General features: G+C 36.2%; 1 protein-coding gene across 2 annotated transcripts in view; it reads right to left on the bottom strand.

The window, feature by feature from the left end:
* Positions 1–2,812: 2,812 nt before the first annotated feature.
* The window catches only part of LOC113650726 (cadherin-like protein 26), a 32,690-nt gene continuing 14,965 nt past the window's right edge, over positions 2,813–20,537 (bottom strand). Inside the window, exons 1-20 of one of the 2 annotated variants that reach the window (XM_047807530.1) lie at positions 18,577–18,596; positions 18,266–18,302; positions 17,053–17,112; positions 16,556–16,651; positions 15,597–15,752; positions 15,297–15,444; positions 13,408–13,577; positions 12,874–13,002; positions 12,413–12,598; positions 11,532–11,812; positions 11,229–11,371; positions 10,078–10,308; positions 8,885–9,106; positions 7,467–7,591; positions 6,905–6,958; positions 5,824–5,874; positions 5,503–5,556; positions 4,642–4,686; positions 4,411–4,461; positions 2,813–4,227 (exon numbers count right to left, since the gene is read on the bottom strand). In XM_047807530.1, coding sequence (XP_047663486.1) covers positions 4,009–4,227; positions 4,411–4,461; positions 4,642–4,686; positions 5,503–5,556; positions 5,824–5,874; positions 6,905–6,958; positions 7,467–7,591; positions 8,885–9,106; positions 10,078–10,308; positions 11,229–11,371; positions 11,532–11,812; positions 12,413–12,598; positions 12,874–13,002; positions 13,408–13,577; positions 15,297–15,444; positions 15,597–15,752; positions 16,556–16,651; positions 17,053–17,112; positions 18,266–18,302; positions 18,577–18,581 — 2,463 coding nt within the window. In that variant the 5' untranslated portion in view covers positions 18,582–18,596 and the 3' untranslated portion in view covers positions 2,813–4,008. Of the gene's footprint in view, positions 4,228–4,410; positions 4,462–4,641; positions 4,687–5,502; positions 5,557–5,823; positions 5,875–6,904; positions 6,959–7,466; positions 7,592–8,884; positions 9,107–10,077; positions 10,309–11,228; positions 11,372–11,531; positions 11,813–12,412; positions 12,599–12,873; positions 13,003–13,407; positions 13,578–15,296; positions 15,445–15,596; positions 15,753–16,555; positions 16,652–17,052; positions 17,113–18,265; positions 18,303–18,576; positions 18,597–20,537 lie in introns of those variants that run through there. The other variant, XM_027159208.2, reaches the window with a different exon arrangement.

Genomic DNA, 20,537 nt, shown 5'->3' with positions numbered 1-20,537 from the left:
CAGTAATTGTGTGAATAGGAGTCAGTGGAGGCAACCAGGCACTAGTGACATTTTCTTAATATTCAAATCGGGAAATTTAGTTAGCGGGAACTTCATCTGGTAGAAATGTGTTCATTGTATTAACTCACTCCAGGGCAGAGCTTCAATACCCATGAATTTGGATATTTTATTTAGTAATGTGCCCTGCGATGGGTTGGCACTCCGTCCAGGGTGTATCCTGCCTTGATGCCCAAAGACGCATGAGATAGGCACAGGCTCCCCGTGACCTGAGAATAGATCGGATAAGAGGTAGAAAATGAGTGAGTGAATGAATGAATGAATGAGTATTTAGTAAATTACAGCATGTAAGATGTAGATATATAAGCCAGGCATATACAATATCATAGTCTTTTAAATTTATTTAATAATGTGTGTGGCCAATTGAAAACAGCAATTTCCCACTATTCTCTCTCTCTCCCTCTTAAATGGCAGATAAGTTCGGAACAGGAATTTCTGTCATTCTATCCACTCTCTCTCTCTCTCTCTCTCTCTCTCTCTCTCTCTCTCTCTCTCTCTCTCACACACACACACACACACACACACACACACACACACACACACACACAAAAACACACACACAAAAACACACACACCAATCAGCCATAACATTAAACCCTTTTGCCTTGTACCTGTACCCTTGATCCCCCTTGTGCCAATGAAATAGCTCTCATCCATCGTGGCATGGTCCACATGTGAAGACCCCTGAAGGTATGTGTGGTATCTGGCACCAACATGTTAGCAGCAGTTCCTAAAAGTCCTGCAGGTTGTGAGGTGGAGTCTCCACAGATTGGACTTGTTTGTCCAGCACATATGACAGATTCTCATTCAGATTAAGATCCGGGGAATTTGGAGGCCAAGTTAGCAGTTTGAATTATTTGTTATGTTCAAACAAATCAATGCCAGAACCAAATGTTTCCCAGCAGAACATTGCACAGGGCGTCATGATGCCGTTGTGCTGGAGGGAGAGGGTGTAGCCAGTGTGGTAGAAGTAATATAAATCAATCAGGAAATATAAGAACCTAATAGACCAGATCATGTACTCTTTGGCTTCATTTTATTGGATGTTCATTAGTCTACAAGTTTTGTTGAGTAGCTTTAAAATTTATACTTGTTTACACCTCTAACCTGCTGCTGCATACTTCCTTTTATCCCACAGTTTTCTTCCTCCACCACCACCACCACCACCACCACCATCCATTTTTCTCACAGGTTTTGTGAGAAACACTTGTGTAACACATACTAAAGAAGCCACAGCATAATAAGCACCTAGCACAAGGTATAATTAAAGAAATCACTAAGAATAAATACAAGGTCTGAGTGTACGTTAAGGAATTATTAGATGGAATTATGATCATTTTCATATTTTATATGATAGTCTTCTTGGGGTCTTGATGAACATTTAATTGAAGGTTATTTGTGGTAAACAACAGCCCATGACACCTTAGATACTGTAAATGTTGATTACCAGAAGGGTAGGCAGATTCTTTTCAATAGAATCAAATGCCAGGTTTGTCAAGTTTTCTTAACTTGACAAGGAGTATGTACATAACATTCCATTCAGTCAGCCCATTGAGCGCATGTTTATCAGCTAAACAGATAATGAAACTGGCAGATTTAGGGCCTTTTTAAACCTGGTCACTTCATGTGTTTTCTCTGATCCGATAGCTATCTGATTTGTTAAAACTGTTTCATTTACATTAGGCCACATAAACGCGTCTCGTCGAATCGGATATCGATCCGATCTTTCTACTCCCGCCCAAAATGCAAATATATTTTACCTCATCATCTGGTAATTTAAATGGAACACGCGTTGGTGTATGCGGTTGCTACAAAAAACAGCATTTACTGTTTGCTGAATTTTCGCTGGTGGCAGCAGTGCATTTTAAGACCAAAAGAGACACCTGGGTGAAAGATCGGAGCCAGCGCTGGTTGGAAAACATATTTGTTTCTGGCGCGATGCACGACTCGGGAATCACCTGCGAGTGACGTTCTTCCGTTTGGGAGGTGTATAGCGCTGATGTATGTGGCTTGAACAACCACATGCATTTACACCTGCCCAGTTTCATCTGAAATGCATCCCAGACCACCTCCTGAAGTGGTTTGAGCGATCAGATTTATATGCGTCTCAAAACTGTTTCAAAGGGCATTTAGACCTGGTGTTTTTACCATCGGATAGCTATCGGATCACAGAAAACGCATGAAGTGACCAGGTGTAAAAACCCCCTTAGATTACAAAATGACAGGCTGAGCTTTTCTGTTTTTATATTTATGACATCTGGCAGAAGCCCTTATCCAGAACAACATACATATTGTAAATGTTCCACCTGCATTTCTCCCTCCACACCACCAGAGGGAACCATTGCCTAAATATCACTTTTTTTGCTAGGACTATTCTGTGTTTTTCTTCAATAAATCTCTGCACATGGATTCCACTCTGATCCTGCCTCATTATTACACGAAGATTTATTTTACTGCTCATGCACCCAGCAGTGATGGTTTGGCAACACTGGGATTTGAGCGCACAGCCTTGTGAGCAGTAGTCCAACATTCGTCCAACAGCTCAGTATTCTATTGAGCTCGCACTTCTATGTTTTTTTTAATTAAATTTTAATATAAATTAGACTAAAATGGATCATCTTAAAAAAAAAGTTATTCAGAATGTGCGTCAGACGTGGGTAGTGCTTATATCACAAGTTTGACAAATTGGAAGAATCTAAAGGAAAACGATGAAATGTAACAACGCTCTTCTCAATATATAAAAACTAGACAAAAATTATTTTTATAAGAAATATATTTCGAATTTTTGCACATTCTCTTTGGTAAGGGCAGCTGTATATATACTGTATACGAGACACAATTAAGACATTCTGTTTGCTTAGCCACATACAGTAAGATTTGAGTTGTCAACATAGCAATAGTATTTTTTTTTTCATAACAATGGAACTCACTAAACCCAGTAACACAAGTTCAAAAACAAAACAAATGATGCTTATTATACAACAGCTCTGGTCGTTCTGGTCTACTCGTTTGACTGGACTAGCAACAGTCCCACTGAACTCCTACTACAGTAAAGTTAGTGAAATCGTCAGCAGTTCTGACTTAAAATAAGAAAGCTCATCAGATAAAAGATATTTTCCAACAGATACACATTAAACAAAAATCATTGAGAGCTGGGAAGCCAACAGGGTACCAAGATGCATTTCAGGTAACAGAGCAAAAATGTCCATGTTGTATCCAAAATATCAGTAACTGCAAGCTAGGATAAATCTGTCTCTAAAAGCATACATTAAAACCATTCATAACAACAAACAATATAAACATGTCAAAATGTTGCCAAAAAAATATGATCATTCAAATGCTTTAATAACTAACAATGAAAAAGCAGTGATTTTTGAACAAGTGGACCAATTGAACAGATTTCTTAGACCCTCTTGGACGATTTGTCATAGCCCACACCCTGGTGGGACGTTCTCACCTGCCTGAAGAACAGCATGAAGGGGAAACAAAAACACCAGGGATCCATTCAGATAGATTACACACAATATGTGAAAGGTAACAGTTTAGAGTAAAAACTAAAATAAAATAGGAAGTAGAAACTGGGGAATGGAATCATCCAATCACGAGTGACTGATTTAAACCAAATATTGAAATTCAAAAACAAGGATCAAGCTGAAAAAAACAGGATTGAAGCGAATGGAAAGAAGAAAACAAAACACTTGGACTGCTGTGCCAAGATTTAAGAGCTGACAGGGATAGAAATCAGAGTAAATTTAACTTTTACTAGACCTACATGTATAAGACATGATTTTCTCAGTCTGTTGTAACAAAATCATTATTTACTCTAGATATACTGGACGTACATACTGAAGAGAAATTGTTATAAAATAGTGAAGCTGTATAAGATGTGAAGATGAGAAAAAAGGACTGCTCGAAAAGCAGGAGTTGAAAAGCAAATAAGTTCCAGAATAATTACGGCTTAATCTTCTTCTCTTTTATCGCTTCTTTGCAGATTTCTTCCAGATTGTTAAATTTTGGCCCCAAATTCTGCAAATTGTCTAGTTCATTTTTAGCGCTGTGGATAGAGAGCTTGTCCAGTGACACGGTGTCGTTGTTAGTCCCTTCAGAGTTGTAAATCTGTGGGTGATATTCCGGGAAGTCCTGATGCTCCTTATTAAGTTTTGAGAGCCTCTGCAGTAGTGAACCATCGGGAGAAGAAGGAGTTAAAATAAAAGTCCATAAACAAAAATTTGGCAGCGGTAAAACATCTCAGAATTAGAAAAGGAATAATGACACCTTCTGACTACTCGGATTTAAGATTTCAGCTGTATCGTTATAATAAAAGAATAAACAATCGAAAAAAAGAGATTTTACCGTTTGAAGGAGGTCTTCCATGTTAAAGCTGAAGGTTCTGCTCAGCCCACTCTGAAACATGCAAGTAAGTGAGCATCAGAATACAGTATGTAGAACTAGTAGCTGCTGAATTGTAATAATAACCACTGAATAATTGGTGCCGTTTTTTAAGCTTTTTTAAGCGTTTTTTTTTTTTTTTTTTTTTTTAGAAAATATATTGTCAAAAGGTATATAAAATATAAAACAACTTACAAAAACAGTGTCATATACACTACTCCTACTATTTCTGGCCCAGGTCTGAAGAGACAGAAAAAACAGGTGTTATAATGAACATTAGAACTCGTTTCATTATGGCTATATTTATTCCACATTCTTAAATGGTGAATAGGTTCGGAAGAAATGTGTGCGACTGCAATAAGAGAGGTTTGGCGAATCACTGCTCCTAGATTGCGTTACGCAGCTCCGCACGCACTATTTCAGCGTAATGTTCCCAAAAGGAGGAGGAAGCACAACCAAAACCGCCATGGACGCACCTACTGGAGGACCTCCCGTTATCGTAGATGACCACCCCGAAGATAGTGGTGAACTTGGTGAACAGGGTGAAGAAGATAACGTTATACACCCGTGGCCGTATTTGCCAGAAATGTTTCTGTACATTGGAATGAAAGATTCTTCCTACCGGATGAAGTGCCTCTAATGCCTTCCAAAAATCACTGAAATTTTACTTTTTACTTTTACTTCAAATACTTCTACGAAAGTCTTTTTCTAGTACGATACTTGTACTTTTTTTTTTTAGTATTGCTTTCTAGTACTTTATACAACACTGGAATTAACTGACCCCATAAAAAGGCACCTTACCCCAAAGCACTAAGCCCCATTCCACAACATACCTCTGGAATAATTTGGACTGCTAACTATATGGCCTTGTTGCTAAACAGTATCTCTGGACCTCAGTCATGCTCTTATGGCTGAGTGGGCAAATCCCCACAGCCATGCTCCACAAACTAGTGGAAACCCTTCCCAAAAGAGTGCCGTTATTATAGCAGCAAAGTGTAAAACATTAGTTATTGACCTTAAAAAGGCATATTCAAATATGGGATTAGTGGAACTCACTGCCAACATTCCGTTGATGTTGCTCGACTCAGCTATATTAACTTCATTGCCTATCTGTAAAAAGACAGGATGAAACTTTTTAGAAAGACTGTAACTCTATTCTATTTAAATATACACACTACTACATAAGTGCAAAACATAAATAAAAAGCATACAGTAAGAGCAAAAAGTGTACAGTGTATTTTTTTGCTAATTCAAAAACAAAGTTACTTATATTATTAAAGCTAGGAGTAATGTTTTCTTATGTTTCATAGATACCATTTAGACCATCATGCACGTTTAGGTAATCAAATAAAAAGAAAGCAGTTATTCTTTACACACCTGCCAACCGTTGTCTATCTTCAAGTTCTTTAAATAACTGGGGGAGGAGAGCTGAAAATCAAAAAAATGAAGAATAGAATAATGTTAGAAAAAGGTTTTGTATAAACTATAAAAGAATGGTGTCCAGAACAGGAAAGGTAGGTTTTTTTTTTTTTTTTTTTTTTTTTTTTTTTGTCCACTTAAAAAAGAGCAGGGAAAACTTTAAAATGTGACAAGATGAAGGTGAAGGGGGTTACTCCAGAACCAGGGTTGGGAACCTGTGGAATAAGATACTATTAAATTTGATAAATGTCAAAGATTAGAGCAGGTTAGAAAAACCTACATAAAGCCAAATCTGTGCCAAAAAAAGGTGTGACTTGTTTGACGAGTAAAATCTTACAGTCGGCTCTTTGTCTGGCCTGAAAAATCACCAGACCTGAAACCCATAAAGAACCTGTGTGTACAAGTGAAACCAAAATAAGCTGACTTGTGCACACAGTTTATGAAAGATTTATCTAAATAGCTAAGAAGTACCTCAACCACTTATACAACAAGTTTGGTGCAGTTAATAAGACCTGAGAAGATGTAATAACATTCATTCATTCATTTTCTACCGCTTATCCGAACTATTCTCAGGTCACGGGGCGTCATCGGGCATCGAGGCAGGATACACCCTGGACGGAGTGCCAACCCATCACAGGGCACACACACACTCTCATTCACTCACACACTCACACACTACGGACAATTTTCCAGAGATGCCAGTCAACCTACCATGCATGTCTTTGGACCGGGGGAGGAAACCGGAGTACCCGGAGGAAACCCCCGAGGCACGGGAAGAACATGCAAACTTCACACACAAGGCGGAGGCGGGAATCGAACCTGGAGGTTTGAGGCAAATGTGCTAACCACTAAGCCACCGTGTCCCCCCATGTAATAACATAATATGGAAAAATAATAGGATCTTTAAAAAAGTAGGTTGTAATAGCCCTCAACCTTCAGGTGCATAAAATCTTCTAAATGCCATAAATGTAAGATTTAGCCTGTGCATATACAGTATAGCTTGTATATGCATTACAATATCAAAATATGGAGTACACACCTGTTCCTGAAAGACATTCTTCTTGTCAATTGGACTCGGGAGGAATGGAGTAGTCTAACAGAAGAAATATAAAAAAAACCACAATATTAAAGGTTCAGCTAGTGTGAAGACGTCATGTGGAAAAATGTCAGATTAAATCATGATATATTAGATAGTATGATCCATTTTTTTCTCAAAATGTCTTTCTCATGTCATTGCCATTATTTATGTAAATGTATAGTATATTAATGTATATAACTCTATATAAATAAATAAAATAAATGGAATTCAATTAAATGGCTCCTTCTAAAGTTTACTACATTTGTATTGTGGTAACTTGATGCCAGTTTCCTTTCTGTGACAGACTTTAATAATGACAGAGTATATGACATTCCCAGATTTCCTAGCAGGCAGAATAGGCGATAATCTACCAGGAAATCTGTAAACTGATAGGGAACATGCATCATCAGGTAAGAGATCTGTAGCAACTCTTCATCAATGACATTAGAAGACAAGCGGAAGTCCAGAAATTGTAAAGTTTATTTGGTGTGAACAAAATTGTTTTAAATCAGCATGCACACACCTTGCAGCTTGAACCTCCTCCTTCATCGTTGTAGGCCACCAGGGTTTGGGTTCCATCAAATTGCAAGTATTGTTGGAAGATTTTTTTCTCTCGACACTCGCAGAAGAAACAAAGGCAGAGCAGAACTGGGGAACAAATGTTTAGTCTTTACCCGTCTCTCTTAATACGTATGTATTACGAAGTAATAAATAAGTCAGATATTTTTAATAAAAAACAATGGGAAAATTCATAGATTACGGGATTTTCATCAATCTGGGAAGTAGAGATCTCAGTCTCTGTTTTCTCTGTTAGTTTTAATAGACTGGTCCAAAAATACTTTTTCTGGAGATTTCAACATACTGTACTATATGCTTTTAAAGCTTGACTACAATTTAAAATTAAAAGCATAAAAAAGCCAAAATATATTTATTGTAGATTGCTTTGTAAGGAAACTACACCATAGTTTTAGCTGCAAATCAGTTTACAGCTGACAGTTTTTGCAAAGTGCACATCTATATACGGTAATCGTCATCTGGGATGCACTTATTTCCAGGGATTTCAGAACCGCGTAACAGATATTGCGTCATCGCTTAGGTGTGGTCTATTCGATAATCTAACCCTAACCCTAACTAGAACCACAACCATAGTTTTTGGTTGTTTATTTGTTTTCTAAAACAAATCTACCTGTATGACTGTTTTGTCCTTCGTATTAAGCTCTTTTTTTTTTTTGAAAGAGGGCATTTTTTCCAAGACCTCCGGAAACACGCCCACTTTACGTCATGGTAATGAAACCCCTGGAATTTAGTGAATGCCATCGTCATCTCAAATGTCTTAGTGTATTTTAGATTTGTTAATATTTAGATAATATTGCTGTTTTAATTCGCTGGATGTATAATATAAATTTGCTTGGTCATGTAATCTTATCAAAAGTGGCTTCAAAGTGTAGCAGCTTTTAAAAAGCATTGAAACTTATTTTATTCTGGTCATTGACGACCAAACAGAGTAGACGAACGTTCAAGTACAGTACATGTACCCTGTCATAACGTGTGGGCTGTTTTATAACTCCCTAACTGTGAGGCCACAGTCAAGTCAAACAAGGAACTATTTTAAGCTTAATTGTCTGCCTCGAAGGCAAACAGCTTCCTTATACTAGCGATCAAAAAAAAAAAAAAAACTTGAAAAGGTTTTTTTTTTACCAGTATTTTTCTGCTTGAAAATTTTCCAGCAATTGATCTTCAAAGTTTTCAGATATTTCAGATGACAGATTAATTACTGCTGAAGTGAGTCAAAATCGAGTTATAAAAGTGTCATTTAAAGACACAACGAAAAACTTCTCATAAAAGCAAAATTGGATATTCTTCACGGTTGCGTGCGATTTTTAATTATGTCTGATATTAGCAGAAGTATGACTAGAACTGCATTTTTAAAGAAACACTCACGAGCCATTAAGAGCAGTGCTCCCAGTAGAATTCCTATAGCTGCTCCATGGAGGGTGGCGGATCGGGGTAGGAAGTCGTCACACACGTTTTCTTTTGTGCATCTACACAAAACCACTTTAAAATTTTCATTTGTTGGCACCCCCTGTTGGTCTGTGATCGTCAGTGGAACAGTGTATGTCCCGTAAGGCAGACTTGTCAGGCTAATCAATGCGGACTTGTCCCCTGTGGCAAGACATATATGCAGATTGTTAGAAAGCTAGAGGACATGCGGATGATTAAATTGATAATCATGGGGCAATCTAGCAATGAAATAAAGATTGAAAGAGTGACAGTTTTATATTTTTGGAGTTGAAATGTGTTTCTAAAATGTTGTTTGAAATGATTGGGGGAAAAAAATTAGGTCTTTTGTCTTCATTTGCCAGGGAAGGGGTAGTAAAACATCAAAATGTAGAAGAAATTTTGGAAGATGAAATAAGAAATAAGTCTGGCAGCAGCATTCTGGACCAATTACAAGGGCTGGTTGGCATGCAGAGGCAAATCTACCGCAAGCTAGATGCAGTAGTCCAAGCTTCAGGACAGAGGTGTACAAATTCTCCTAATATTGAAAAGGAACCAGTTGCACTTTACAGTATGTGGCTAAGACTACTTACAAGTCCTTAGCCCTGTCTTTGTTTTATGTAGCACCATGGTCCTGGAGAAACATCACATTTCACTGTGTACTACAATAGCTATATACAGTATGGTTGAAATGACAATAAAAGCTTCTTGACTTGACTTGACTTGAGTTGACTTGAAACCAACTTCAATGGCCAAGACGGGTTAGCAGTGTAAAAAGAGAAGGATAGTTGGTTTTCCAGACTACCCCAGTGTTGTAAGTGCATCTGAATGCTACCCTAAGAGATCAAATCTTGATGTGGAGCTGCATATTCAAGGATATAGAGCAGCTCATGCTGAGATTAGTTTGAGCTAGTGAGCTGCCGTCAATTACAAGATGTCTGCCAGACATTCAAGCAGAAACCCGTGTCCACGGGAGACTGCTTCTTGACTGAATTGATTGAATTAGCGACAACTTTACCATATCAACAATTACACATGTTCACATTCAAGACCATCCGAAAGGTACCTTTAGTAAGCAATAATGTATTAGAACAAGCTAGCATCCACAGTAGTTTTCAGTTTTTCTCTCTACACACCTGAGCTTGGATTAAGCTTCCACAGTTTCTTCAGCTTCTCATCGTCGCTACCAAGTTTGAAGGTGAAGGGTCCACCAAATGGATACTCATCTGCATCCACTGGTATGACATCAACACTGTCATATTTGTTCACACACAGCGATGAACTGTTGATGGTTAGACGGGGTGCATTATCATTCTTATCTGTCAGATGGACTACAAGAGTCCCTGTACCTGTGGCAGGAGGTTTCCCTGTGTTGGATAACAATAAGAGAATCATTATCATTATCATCATTTTACACAAAGAATAGAAACATTAAAAATGAGCCACATTTGTAGAATGTTGCCTAATAAATAAACTAGTAATACTTTATTAATGTAACAAGACCACCTGCCTATCCCCCTCCGCACCACCAGAGGCATCCCTCATTGGAGTTCTGATCACTTCCAGTTCCTAGCATATTTAGGCTGGTTTCTCTTATTGATCTAAACAAATTATTATTAGTTCTTCTACTCTACCGAGTCGTTTCAGACATGGAGTAAAGTCTCAATATTTGAATGTAAGGTTTAAAGGTAAACAACAAATAAATAAATAAATTTGTGAATGTGCTGTTTCAATCAATAGAATAGAATCCATTATTATCACTTATTAACAGTGCAATTCTTTTCTTCACATATCCCAACTGAGTAGGTTGGGGTCAGAGTGCAGGGGCAGCTATGATACAGCACCCCTGGAACAGGGAGGGTTGAGGGCTTTACTCAATAGCCCAACAGTGGCAGCTTGGCAGTGCTGGGCCTTGAACCCTGATCCTCCAATCAACAACCCAGAGCCTTAACCACCTTGAGCCACCACCGCCCGATGACAATGATACTTGGTGCAGTGTGGTCAATCACAAAGTGTTGCGCATTTCGTCACCACAACATGTAATCTTTTCCTATTACATCATGTCCCGCCAATTATAAGTGGAAAGTAGGTCAACAATTAGAGTAGATATTTATATTTAGGAAGAGCAACATATTATGGTGTAACACTATAGAAAATCCACAAAATATATCTTCTAATAAATGCAGCTTGTCAAAAAAGTAGTAGTACTGTTGTATCAGTACATTATAACATATTCTTTTAGATGCATTTACAGAAGGTTAAGAAAATTTGTGCTTGGTATTCGTACCATCATCTATGGCTCGCATCACGACAGTGTAGGTATTCTTTATGACATATGGAGACTCGCGGTCCATCTTCCTTGTCGTGGAAACCGCGCCTGTTTTTGGGTGTACGGACACCCATTTAGCTGGATCTTCTACTAACTCGTGCCTTAAAGCAAGAACAGTTGTGTGCAAATCAAGAAATTATTGCCCTTGATACATTTACACTCCTGATATGAACAATGTGTCAAGCAAAATTGCTGTATAAATTTACAATCCTTGTCCTAACTCTGAATTAAACTTTATTTAACTTGACTTTTTACACATACCTGATCTTATTTGGGTCTGAATCTTCGTCAGTGACTATGGGAGTGTACAACACTCGTCCGGGTTCTCCTTCCTCAACTATATAAATTGTTTTAATAAAATTCTGATACACGGGTGGGTCGTTTAAATCAATGATTCTGATAGGGACTTTAATCTTGCTGTTATTTTTTAAACTCTCTGGAATGGGAATAACTGGCTTTCCGTCAGCGCATAAAAATAATGGCTCCTCATTGTTTACTCCTATTTCCAGTTCAGTTAGAGTAGTTCTCTCATAATCCTTTGCCTGTAGAACAAGGACAAAAATATCCATAGATTAAATTTCTTTCTCACAAAAAAAAAGCATATTCATAAAGTTTATTAAAAAGAAATCTACTGCTGAAGCAAATATACAGAGCAAATACACGTACTTGTCAATTAACCCTTGTATGTTATTCGTATTTTTCTTACTCAGCCGGTTTTCGTGGGTCTGTTTGACCCGCTGTAATTTTTTTTCGGTTTTTAATTCCACAAAAATAAAAAAATTGATGTTAAAATACTCTACAGATGTTTTCTTCATCCCAATTACAAGCAATATAAACAGCATATATGGTCCATATTTGCCCTTTACCTTTATTACATCACATTTTTTAATTAAAGTGCTACTCGTTTTTTGTTGTTTTTTAATAAAATTTAATAAAAAAGAAAATCAAATTTAATCAAGTTATGAGTGGAAAAAAATCAACAAATTTACAAGGAAGCAAAGTTTTTCAAAACTATTGATGTTTATGAAAATGGGTCCCACAGACCCGAAACAACATACAAGGGTTAAATTTAATAATCTGGCAACTGGCAAATTCAAACTTGTATTTTTATTTCACTTTTATTGAGAATTTTTTAAATCTACCTTGATGACAGTCAACACTCCTTCGTTGGTAAGTGGGTCTGTTTCAATCTTGTAATTCTGCTCCTCATTACCCTTCAGGATAGTGAACACTGCTTTGGATCCTGGAGTGTTGGGACTGTCCTTATCTTTCACAGGAATCCTTAAAATTTCCTTATTGATTTCTGTTTCATTAACCTCAATAATGTGCTGGACCAACAGAAATATAAATACATCATGGTTTGCTTCAAATAGTTTTGGAGTTTAGTGGATGCGCCACAAGAATATACACCGGACGTTTTGTTCCTTTTACAATAAATGTAAAACAATTTTAGCATTAGGAATAAATCACTTCTGAACATAATGTTTTTGTAAAACAATTAACTTCGCTTTAACACTCTTTTGCCCCAGCTGTTGATTATTAGTCCTAACAGCACAGCAAAGACTGTTTTATTCCTTATGTAACAGATTATTTTAATCCTTACCTTTGGAGCAGCGATCTCAGGTGTGTGAGTGTTGGAGTCAGTGATGGCGATATTAACCGTCGCGGTGGATGAGAGTGATGGCTTTCCGTGATCTCGTGCTTCAACGAGAATTCTGTAAGAACTTATTTTCTAAAACATGGAAGAAAACATGGAAACATTTTCTAAAACATGGAATTATATATATATATATATATATATATATATATATATATATATATATATATATATATATATATATATATATAATCACAATATCCTAGGCATAAATTGACATGATATATTTAACTCAGTCCCTCTAGGATTTCCAGTATTTACTTTCTATGGTAGCTGTACTCATGTTCGATGAACAGTGAATTAAAGATGGATTTGGCTGAAGGTGTGTGTTTGGTGATGAGGTCACACAACACATCTAGGCCCAAATCTGCGGAAAATCTGTGGTGTTTGTGGTAAAAATGGGAAGCTCCTCTGAATATTACAGACTTTGTTAAAAAAACCTGGAGAGACTGATTTTGCTGTGTGTACGGTCTCACTCACATCATAATCAAAGCATCCGCTGAATTCAAGCTTTGTGAACTTCTCGTTTGGGGTTTTCAGAGACAGTTTGGGCAAAGGAGGTGTCTGAGACACTATCCTCATGGATATGCGTGAGTTATCGTTGCGATCTTCATCTCGGTCGCTCGCATGCAGAGAAAAAGGTAACTCACCTAATGCAGTGAGAATGGACAATAATTAGGATTCCATATAGGAACTGTATACACAATATACAGTTCCATATAGGAACTGTATATGCTGTTATAGGCAATTTATTTAAATAAGGAATATGCAAGATGAAAAGTGCTGAATTCATTCCGCATGTCCTCAAAATTTCAGTATAGCATGAAATTTAATGTCTGCAACAACCTGAACAAATCACAGCTCTCAAATCACCAGAGGTGGGAAGTAACGGAGTAAAAATACTTTGTTAATGTACTTAAGTAAATTTTTCTGGTATCAGTACTTTACTCCACTATTTATTTTTCGGACAACTTTTTATTTTTACTCATTACATTTTTACACAAATATCTGTACTTTTTACTTCTTAAATTTTCAAAACGGACTCGTTACTTTTAGTATCATTTCTTCTTATTGAGTGCTGTTTCCAGCCTATCATCCTATCATTGTGCGGCTTTTTCCCCATGTGACTGGTGTACTGTATTATTTACTGGCAATCAGACATAGACTAAGGATAGCGGAGCTAACAATGAGCACGCCTACAAAAGGAATGGCTAATGTTAATTCAGAGGGAGTCACCGATGTTAAAATAACTAACAACGAGGACATTCCTGAACACACATGGCCATATATGAGGGAGATGTTTGAAATAATCGGCGTCAAAAAGGATTCCTGGCGAATGCGTTGCGAATTGTGTCAACCAGGGGCGGTTCTAGACCTTTTTTAGGGTGGCTTCAGCCCCCTGTCTGTAATCTCCGCCACCCTAAAACTATAAGGATAATTTTTACTTAAAAAAAACGCCAAAGACGGCAACCAAAAGCAGTGAAATTTCACTATTCTTATTACCAGAATTGTCATATAATATATAATATAGAACTCTTCTTGTTTAAAATTCTAAATATGAAATACTAGAACTAGATACTATAATTTATTGTTATTTTAGAAACCGCTCATATAGTAGGTCTTTTAGTTATTATAAGGTATTTCAAGATGGTTAAAGATAGAAACAGAAATTCACCTGCTGCTGTTAAAATGCAGATTGCAGACAATGTACTTTAACCCTTGTATGTTGTTCATACTTATGTTACTCAATCGGCGTTCGTGGGTCTGTTTGACCCGCTGCATTTTGGGGTTTTTAATTCAACACAATCAAAAATTTAATGTTAATATACTCTACAGATGTTTATTTCATCCCAACTACAAGCAATATAAACAGCATATATGGTTCATATTTGCCCTTTACCTTTATTACATAACATTTTTTAATTAAAGTGCTACTCGTTTTTTGTTGTTTTTTTTAATAAAATGTAATAAAAAAAAGAAAATCAAATTTAATCAAGTTATGAGTGGAAAAAAAATCAACAAATTTACAAGGAAGCAAAGTTTTTTCAAAACTATTTATGTTAAATATATATGGGTCCCACAGACCCGAACAACATACAAGGGTTAAGTTTAATTTTAAACTGAAAAGACAAGCGCATGTAACCTAATGGCTTTTGTGTTTTACAATTGATTTGCATGGACATGGATTTCATACACATTAGAAAGGTTCCTTGGATACAAAAGGGTTTAAGAGCCTCAGCTATAAAGAATTGAGACTATTGAATACATGATTGCTTCTAACTGATTATAACAGACTTCAGAAATTTTTGGGAAGAATTTTAAAATGTTTAAAATGCAAGTTTAATGTATAAAATGTGCACCATCCTCACCTTCATTTATGTTCTCCGGGAGGTTTACATCTAAAACTGGAGGAGTGAACAGAGGTGCATTATCATTCTTATCTTGTATGGCCACATCGAAGGACAACGTGTTGTCAAGGAGCTGACCGGTTGCTAAATCGTGTACATTGAACTGCACCTAGTTATAAATCATATAATAAGATATATAAAGAAATGTCATTAGCATTTAGTGTTTTTTGAGTTAAACTGTAACAGACTCTCTTTAGGAACCTGCTATTTAATACACACTGGAAATGTGCATTCAAAGAAGATGAAAATTTAGTGGCTTACATGGAAAATGGGATATGTTTCTCTGTCTATTGACTTGTGCATGAAGACGTCACCAGTTTTTTCATCTATGCTTAATATTCCGTTTGGCTCTTCCGTCACCCCATGGCCAGTAATGCTGAACCTGACAGCATGGCTTGATTGCTTATCGTTGAACAACTGGTGCAAAAAAAGTGAAAGGAAAGATTTGATTAATTAATCCGATGAATTTTATATGAGGACAATTTCAATGACGTTCATAAATGTTGGGCAGTCTCGGAAAACCTTGACAGAGTAGCTGATACTAAGAACCAGAAACAGATTATAACCTGCAGGGATTCGATTCATGTCAGGTTTTCTACAGCAACACAACTATCCAATGCTATGATCAAATGTGTAATCTAAAAACATCATATTTTCAAATCCCTGATTATCATTTCCATGTCTAGAAAAGTGATATTATCATTCACAGCATTTATCAGACACCTTTATCCAGAGCGAATTACATTTTATCTCTTTTTTTTAATACAACTAAGCAATTGAGGGTTAAGGGCCTTGCTCAGGGGCACAGAAGGTGGACGTAGGAATCGAACTCACAACCTTCCGATTGTTAGCCCAACACCTTAACCACTAGGCTGCGACGTGCCACGTACCAGGTTATCAAACGTACAGAATTTCTGGGCCTTTTTTTTAATAAAAAAAAAAAGTTTGGAGCTGACACATCAATTTGTTTTTTTTTTTTTAGATAAAAAAAAAATGCCTGGCAGATTTTAATTGAAAATAATTTAGTGGACATTAAAATAAAAAGTTGTTGGTCAAACGGCCTCTTTTCTCATTTACAGTGATTTCTACTTTATAAAAAACAGTTCTAGATCTGAGGGGTCTGTATTTTCCAGATTCTGATGTATTATTCCCAGACCCCGAACACATACTGTATATTAAACGTAACATCGCATTGAAGACCAACATTTGTAATGACCTACCTTTGTTATTTTTACAGGAAAAGGTCCGGGACTCTCCTCCTCTAGTTCAATCGTAGTCAACACCCATCTCCTCTTGGATCGAATGAGCACTCGCTCCTTAGAAAGAATGTTAATTGGTTTAAAACACTCATTTAAGATAGAATTACTTTTATTTTAATCCTAATCACCTTTACTATCATTTGTGAGTCTAAACACAACAAATATACTAATCTTTTCAAATTCTGAGGACAGTAAAAGTCATAATGCTGATTTCTTCATACTCGCATGTGTATGTTGATAAAAGACAGAATTAAAGACTCTAAATTAAGTTGCTCATGCAGCTGATTTATATTTAGTCACAGCCATAAAACTCCTTAAAAAGCGAAAGTGTGTGGCTCATACAGTAGTCACACAACTTTTAAACACTGAGTAAACTTTCGATATGGTGGCATTTATTTAATCAAGCTGATCGTTCCATGCCTTATTTTATTTAAGTGTGCTTTGAACTCATAGCTTACATTTCTTCCGACATCTTTCTCTTCTTCGCGTGTCCATTTACCGCGGGAGGTCTCGGGCCACTGCGGAAAACAGAACAGCAAAATGAACACAAACAGATAAAGACTTGTGCAGAAGTAATAATGTGTTTGCTTTTAGAACTAAACCTGCAGTTACAGTTGAGACAAAAATTCATATGTTAATGTTATTTTATTCTAGTTTTTCCACAATTCTACAAATTTTCTATAATTAATAAGTCAATTTAAAATAAAATCGAATCGAAAATTATTTCACTTTAATTCACTATTCCAGAATTCCAAGTGAATAAAGGTTTAGATACAGCAAATATTTAGAAAAAAAAAAATCTAATATTTTCTCATTATTTCACTGTAATTACTGAGCATTGGTAGCAGTGCAGCTGCGGCCATAAAGGGACCAACGTCTAGAAACGGCCATTTTGCCCCTTGATACAAAAGAAAAAATCCGACACAGGTCTTCTAGGTCTTCTGTGTTACCTTTCTCACTGTCTCGCTGTTTTATTCGCTATATCCGATTAACTTTTTTTAATTACTGCTAAATGCTGGTATTGTTTAATTAGTCCTCACGTGACTATTTATTTATTTATTTATTTATTTTTGGGTCTGTTCTCCAATTCTATTCTCCAAATATCCTTTGAATACATTAAAACAATGTTTTTACCAAATAATTCAAAGTAGCTACAGATAGGTTTCTGTCACACCTCATATCACCCCTAAAGTTAGAGAAACAACAAACAAACCTGATCTAGAGTAAGTGAGGAAGATTTCTGCAGGTTTATTTAATCTCAAGTGGAAATTGAAATCAAATCATTTTAATTCACGCATTTTCACGATCGAGACCTTTACTTTGAAGCATGTAAATCCACAGTTGTCAGCTTGAGCTGAAACCCTACGAGATTTAGTGCATTTTAGACATAAACATGTGATGACCGACCCATAACATGTTCAGCTAAAAAGTCCTGAAAAAATAATTTAATAAGTAAACCTATGCATGGCCCAGACGACATCAAGTAAAACAATATCCAGCTCAGCGTTCACAGCAAGTTCAGAGAGAAGAAATCCCTTCAAAGTAAAAACCTTTTGAGACAAAAGACTCAAATCATGAAAGCTTGGTGCTAGCATTGCTCTAAAACACCCCTCTAATGTTAAAAAAGTGATGTTAATCCAAACAGATAGAAACAAAAACATTTATACTTACAACCAGAAGCAGAAGAAGAAGAATTGTCTTCCTCATCCTGTAGAAAGTATGAGACGCTGTCTTATTGTTCGAGATATCATCTGAACTTTTCTCGCGGTGTGTGTGTGTGTGGTTTGTGTGTGTGTGTGGTTTGTGTGTGTGTGTTATGTTAGTAACTAATCCCCAGGCCACAGTGTAGGTGTGGCTATATTGATGTAAGCAAAGTACAAAAAAGACCTGCTGTTTTCTCTCTTGTGCACCGACACTAAATTAATCTGCAGAGCAAAATAAGAAATGTTGTGACGTTACAGTGGTGTTTATGTTACATTTACCTCATTAACTCAGGTGATGTCATTTCTTTTCATCTGACCCTTTATCTGGGTAAACAGAATTCTGGGTTATATTGATTTATATTGTTTCACACTGCTCATACTTTGACAGTTGACAGTTAATCTGGAGTATGTTTATTATCTATCTATCTATCTATCTATCTATCTATCTATCTATCTATCTATCTATCTATCTATCTATCTATCTATCTATCTATCTATCTATCTATCTATCTATCTATCTATCTATCTATCTATCTATCTATCTATCTATCTATCTATCTATATGTCTATCTGTCTGTCTGTCAGTCTCTCTGTATGTCTACCTGTCTGTCTGTCTGTATTGTATGTATGTATGTATGTATGTATGTATGTATGTATGTATGTATGTATGTATGTCTATCTGTCTGTCTTTTTATATATCTGGTTTCAATTTCCGATTTCAGTTCAGTTCAGTTCAATTTCTATTAATTAATATAAGGAATAATAAACAAAAAGATCAAAAATGCTAATCGTATGACTGACATCAGATCTTTTTTTTTTTAATAGTAGGTGCAAACAATTCAGTCAACTTTTTCCAATCACTTGTTTTCAGAAATCCAAAAAATATATACAGTACACTGATTTCTTACCTTAATTAGCAACTACCGAGGAAGTTACATTTGATTATTTACACCAGATATACAGTATGTTAAAGGAAACTTCTACTTCAAAGATACAAACAAAAGCCTCCTATGGGTAATAATGCACAGAATGTATGAGATTCAAGAACTGTATAATTTAAAAGAGAAAAAAAAACATGGTTTTAGGTCAGGGGCAAATTCTATCTGGGTCACAATAGCATTTTAGTCAGATCCTGAAGGGACGTAACCAAAGTCTACTGTATATTAGAGAACCTATTGAAGTGTATTAACAATTCTCTCAATTTGATAGTACCCTTTCTTTTACAGTACCTCTCATGTAAATAATGTTACTCGGGCTGCATACTTTCACCTTCGAAATATCAATAGGCTTCGTTCCTTTCTCACCACTCAATCTACCACCACTCTTATTCACAGTCTAGTAACCTCCCGGCTTGACTACTGTAATTCTCTTCTTATTGGGCTTCCTCACAAAACCCTTCATAAGCTGCAACTCGTTCAAAATTCTTCTGCCCGCATTATCACTCGTACTCCCTCTATCCATCATATTACACCTGTTCTGGAACAGCTACACTGACTTCCCATTAATTTTCGTATCAAGTATAAAATTCTTCTTCTAACATTTAAAGCTATCCACATATCTTGCACCTTCATATCTTCTTGATCTTCTTCATACTCCAAAACCAACTCGCACTCTTAGGTCTTCTTCTTCCACTCATTTCATTGTTCCCTCTTTCAGTTACTCTGCACCTCAGCTCTGGAACTCACTTCCATCTGAACTCCATAATATTGATTCTCTTACATCATTTAAATCTCAGCTTAAAACTCATCTGTTTAGTTTATCTTATTCATCATGATTTGTAATGTTGGTCCAATTTGAATTTCTATGTAACTATTTTATAACTATATATTTTTTGTTGTTGTTGTTGTTTTACTTCTTCTTTTGTACGGTGACCATGAGTGTTCAGAAAGGCACCTTTTTTAAAAAAAAAAATAATAATAATAATAATTATTATTATTATTATTATTATTATTATTATTATTATTATTATTATTATTATTATTATTCCTTAATAACATTTCAGTATAATAAAAGTTCAATCCAAAATCTTTTATAATGGATGTGATATTATCAACACGATTACATTAATTTACACTGAACTGACCAGGGCTAGTCGTACAGGCTAATGTAATAGTTTGCCCGGTTGAGTGTTGGCTGCAGCAGCAATGAGGCAGATTCATGATGTGAATGAGAGAGCGAGAGCTGACAAGTGTGTGTGTGTGTGTGTGATAGATCATATGTGCTGAAAGCTTTCAAATAAA

This window comes from Tachysurus fulvidraco, chromosome 23 (assembly GCF_022655615.1).
Source record: "Tachysurus fulvidraco isolate hzauxx_2018 chromosome 23, HZAU_PFXX_2.0, whole genome shotgun sequence".
In the NCBI taxonomy this organism is placed as follows: Eukaryota; Metazoa; Chordata; class Actinopteri; order Siluriformes; family Bagridae; genus Tachysurus; species Tachysurus fulvidraco.
This window is presented reverse-complemented; position numbering and strand designations above follow the sequence as displayed.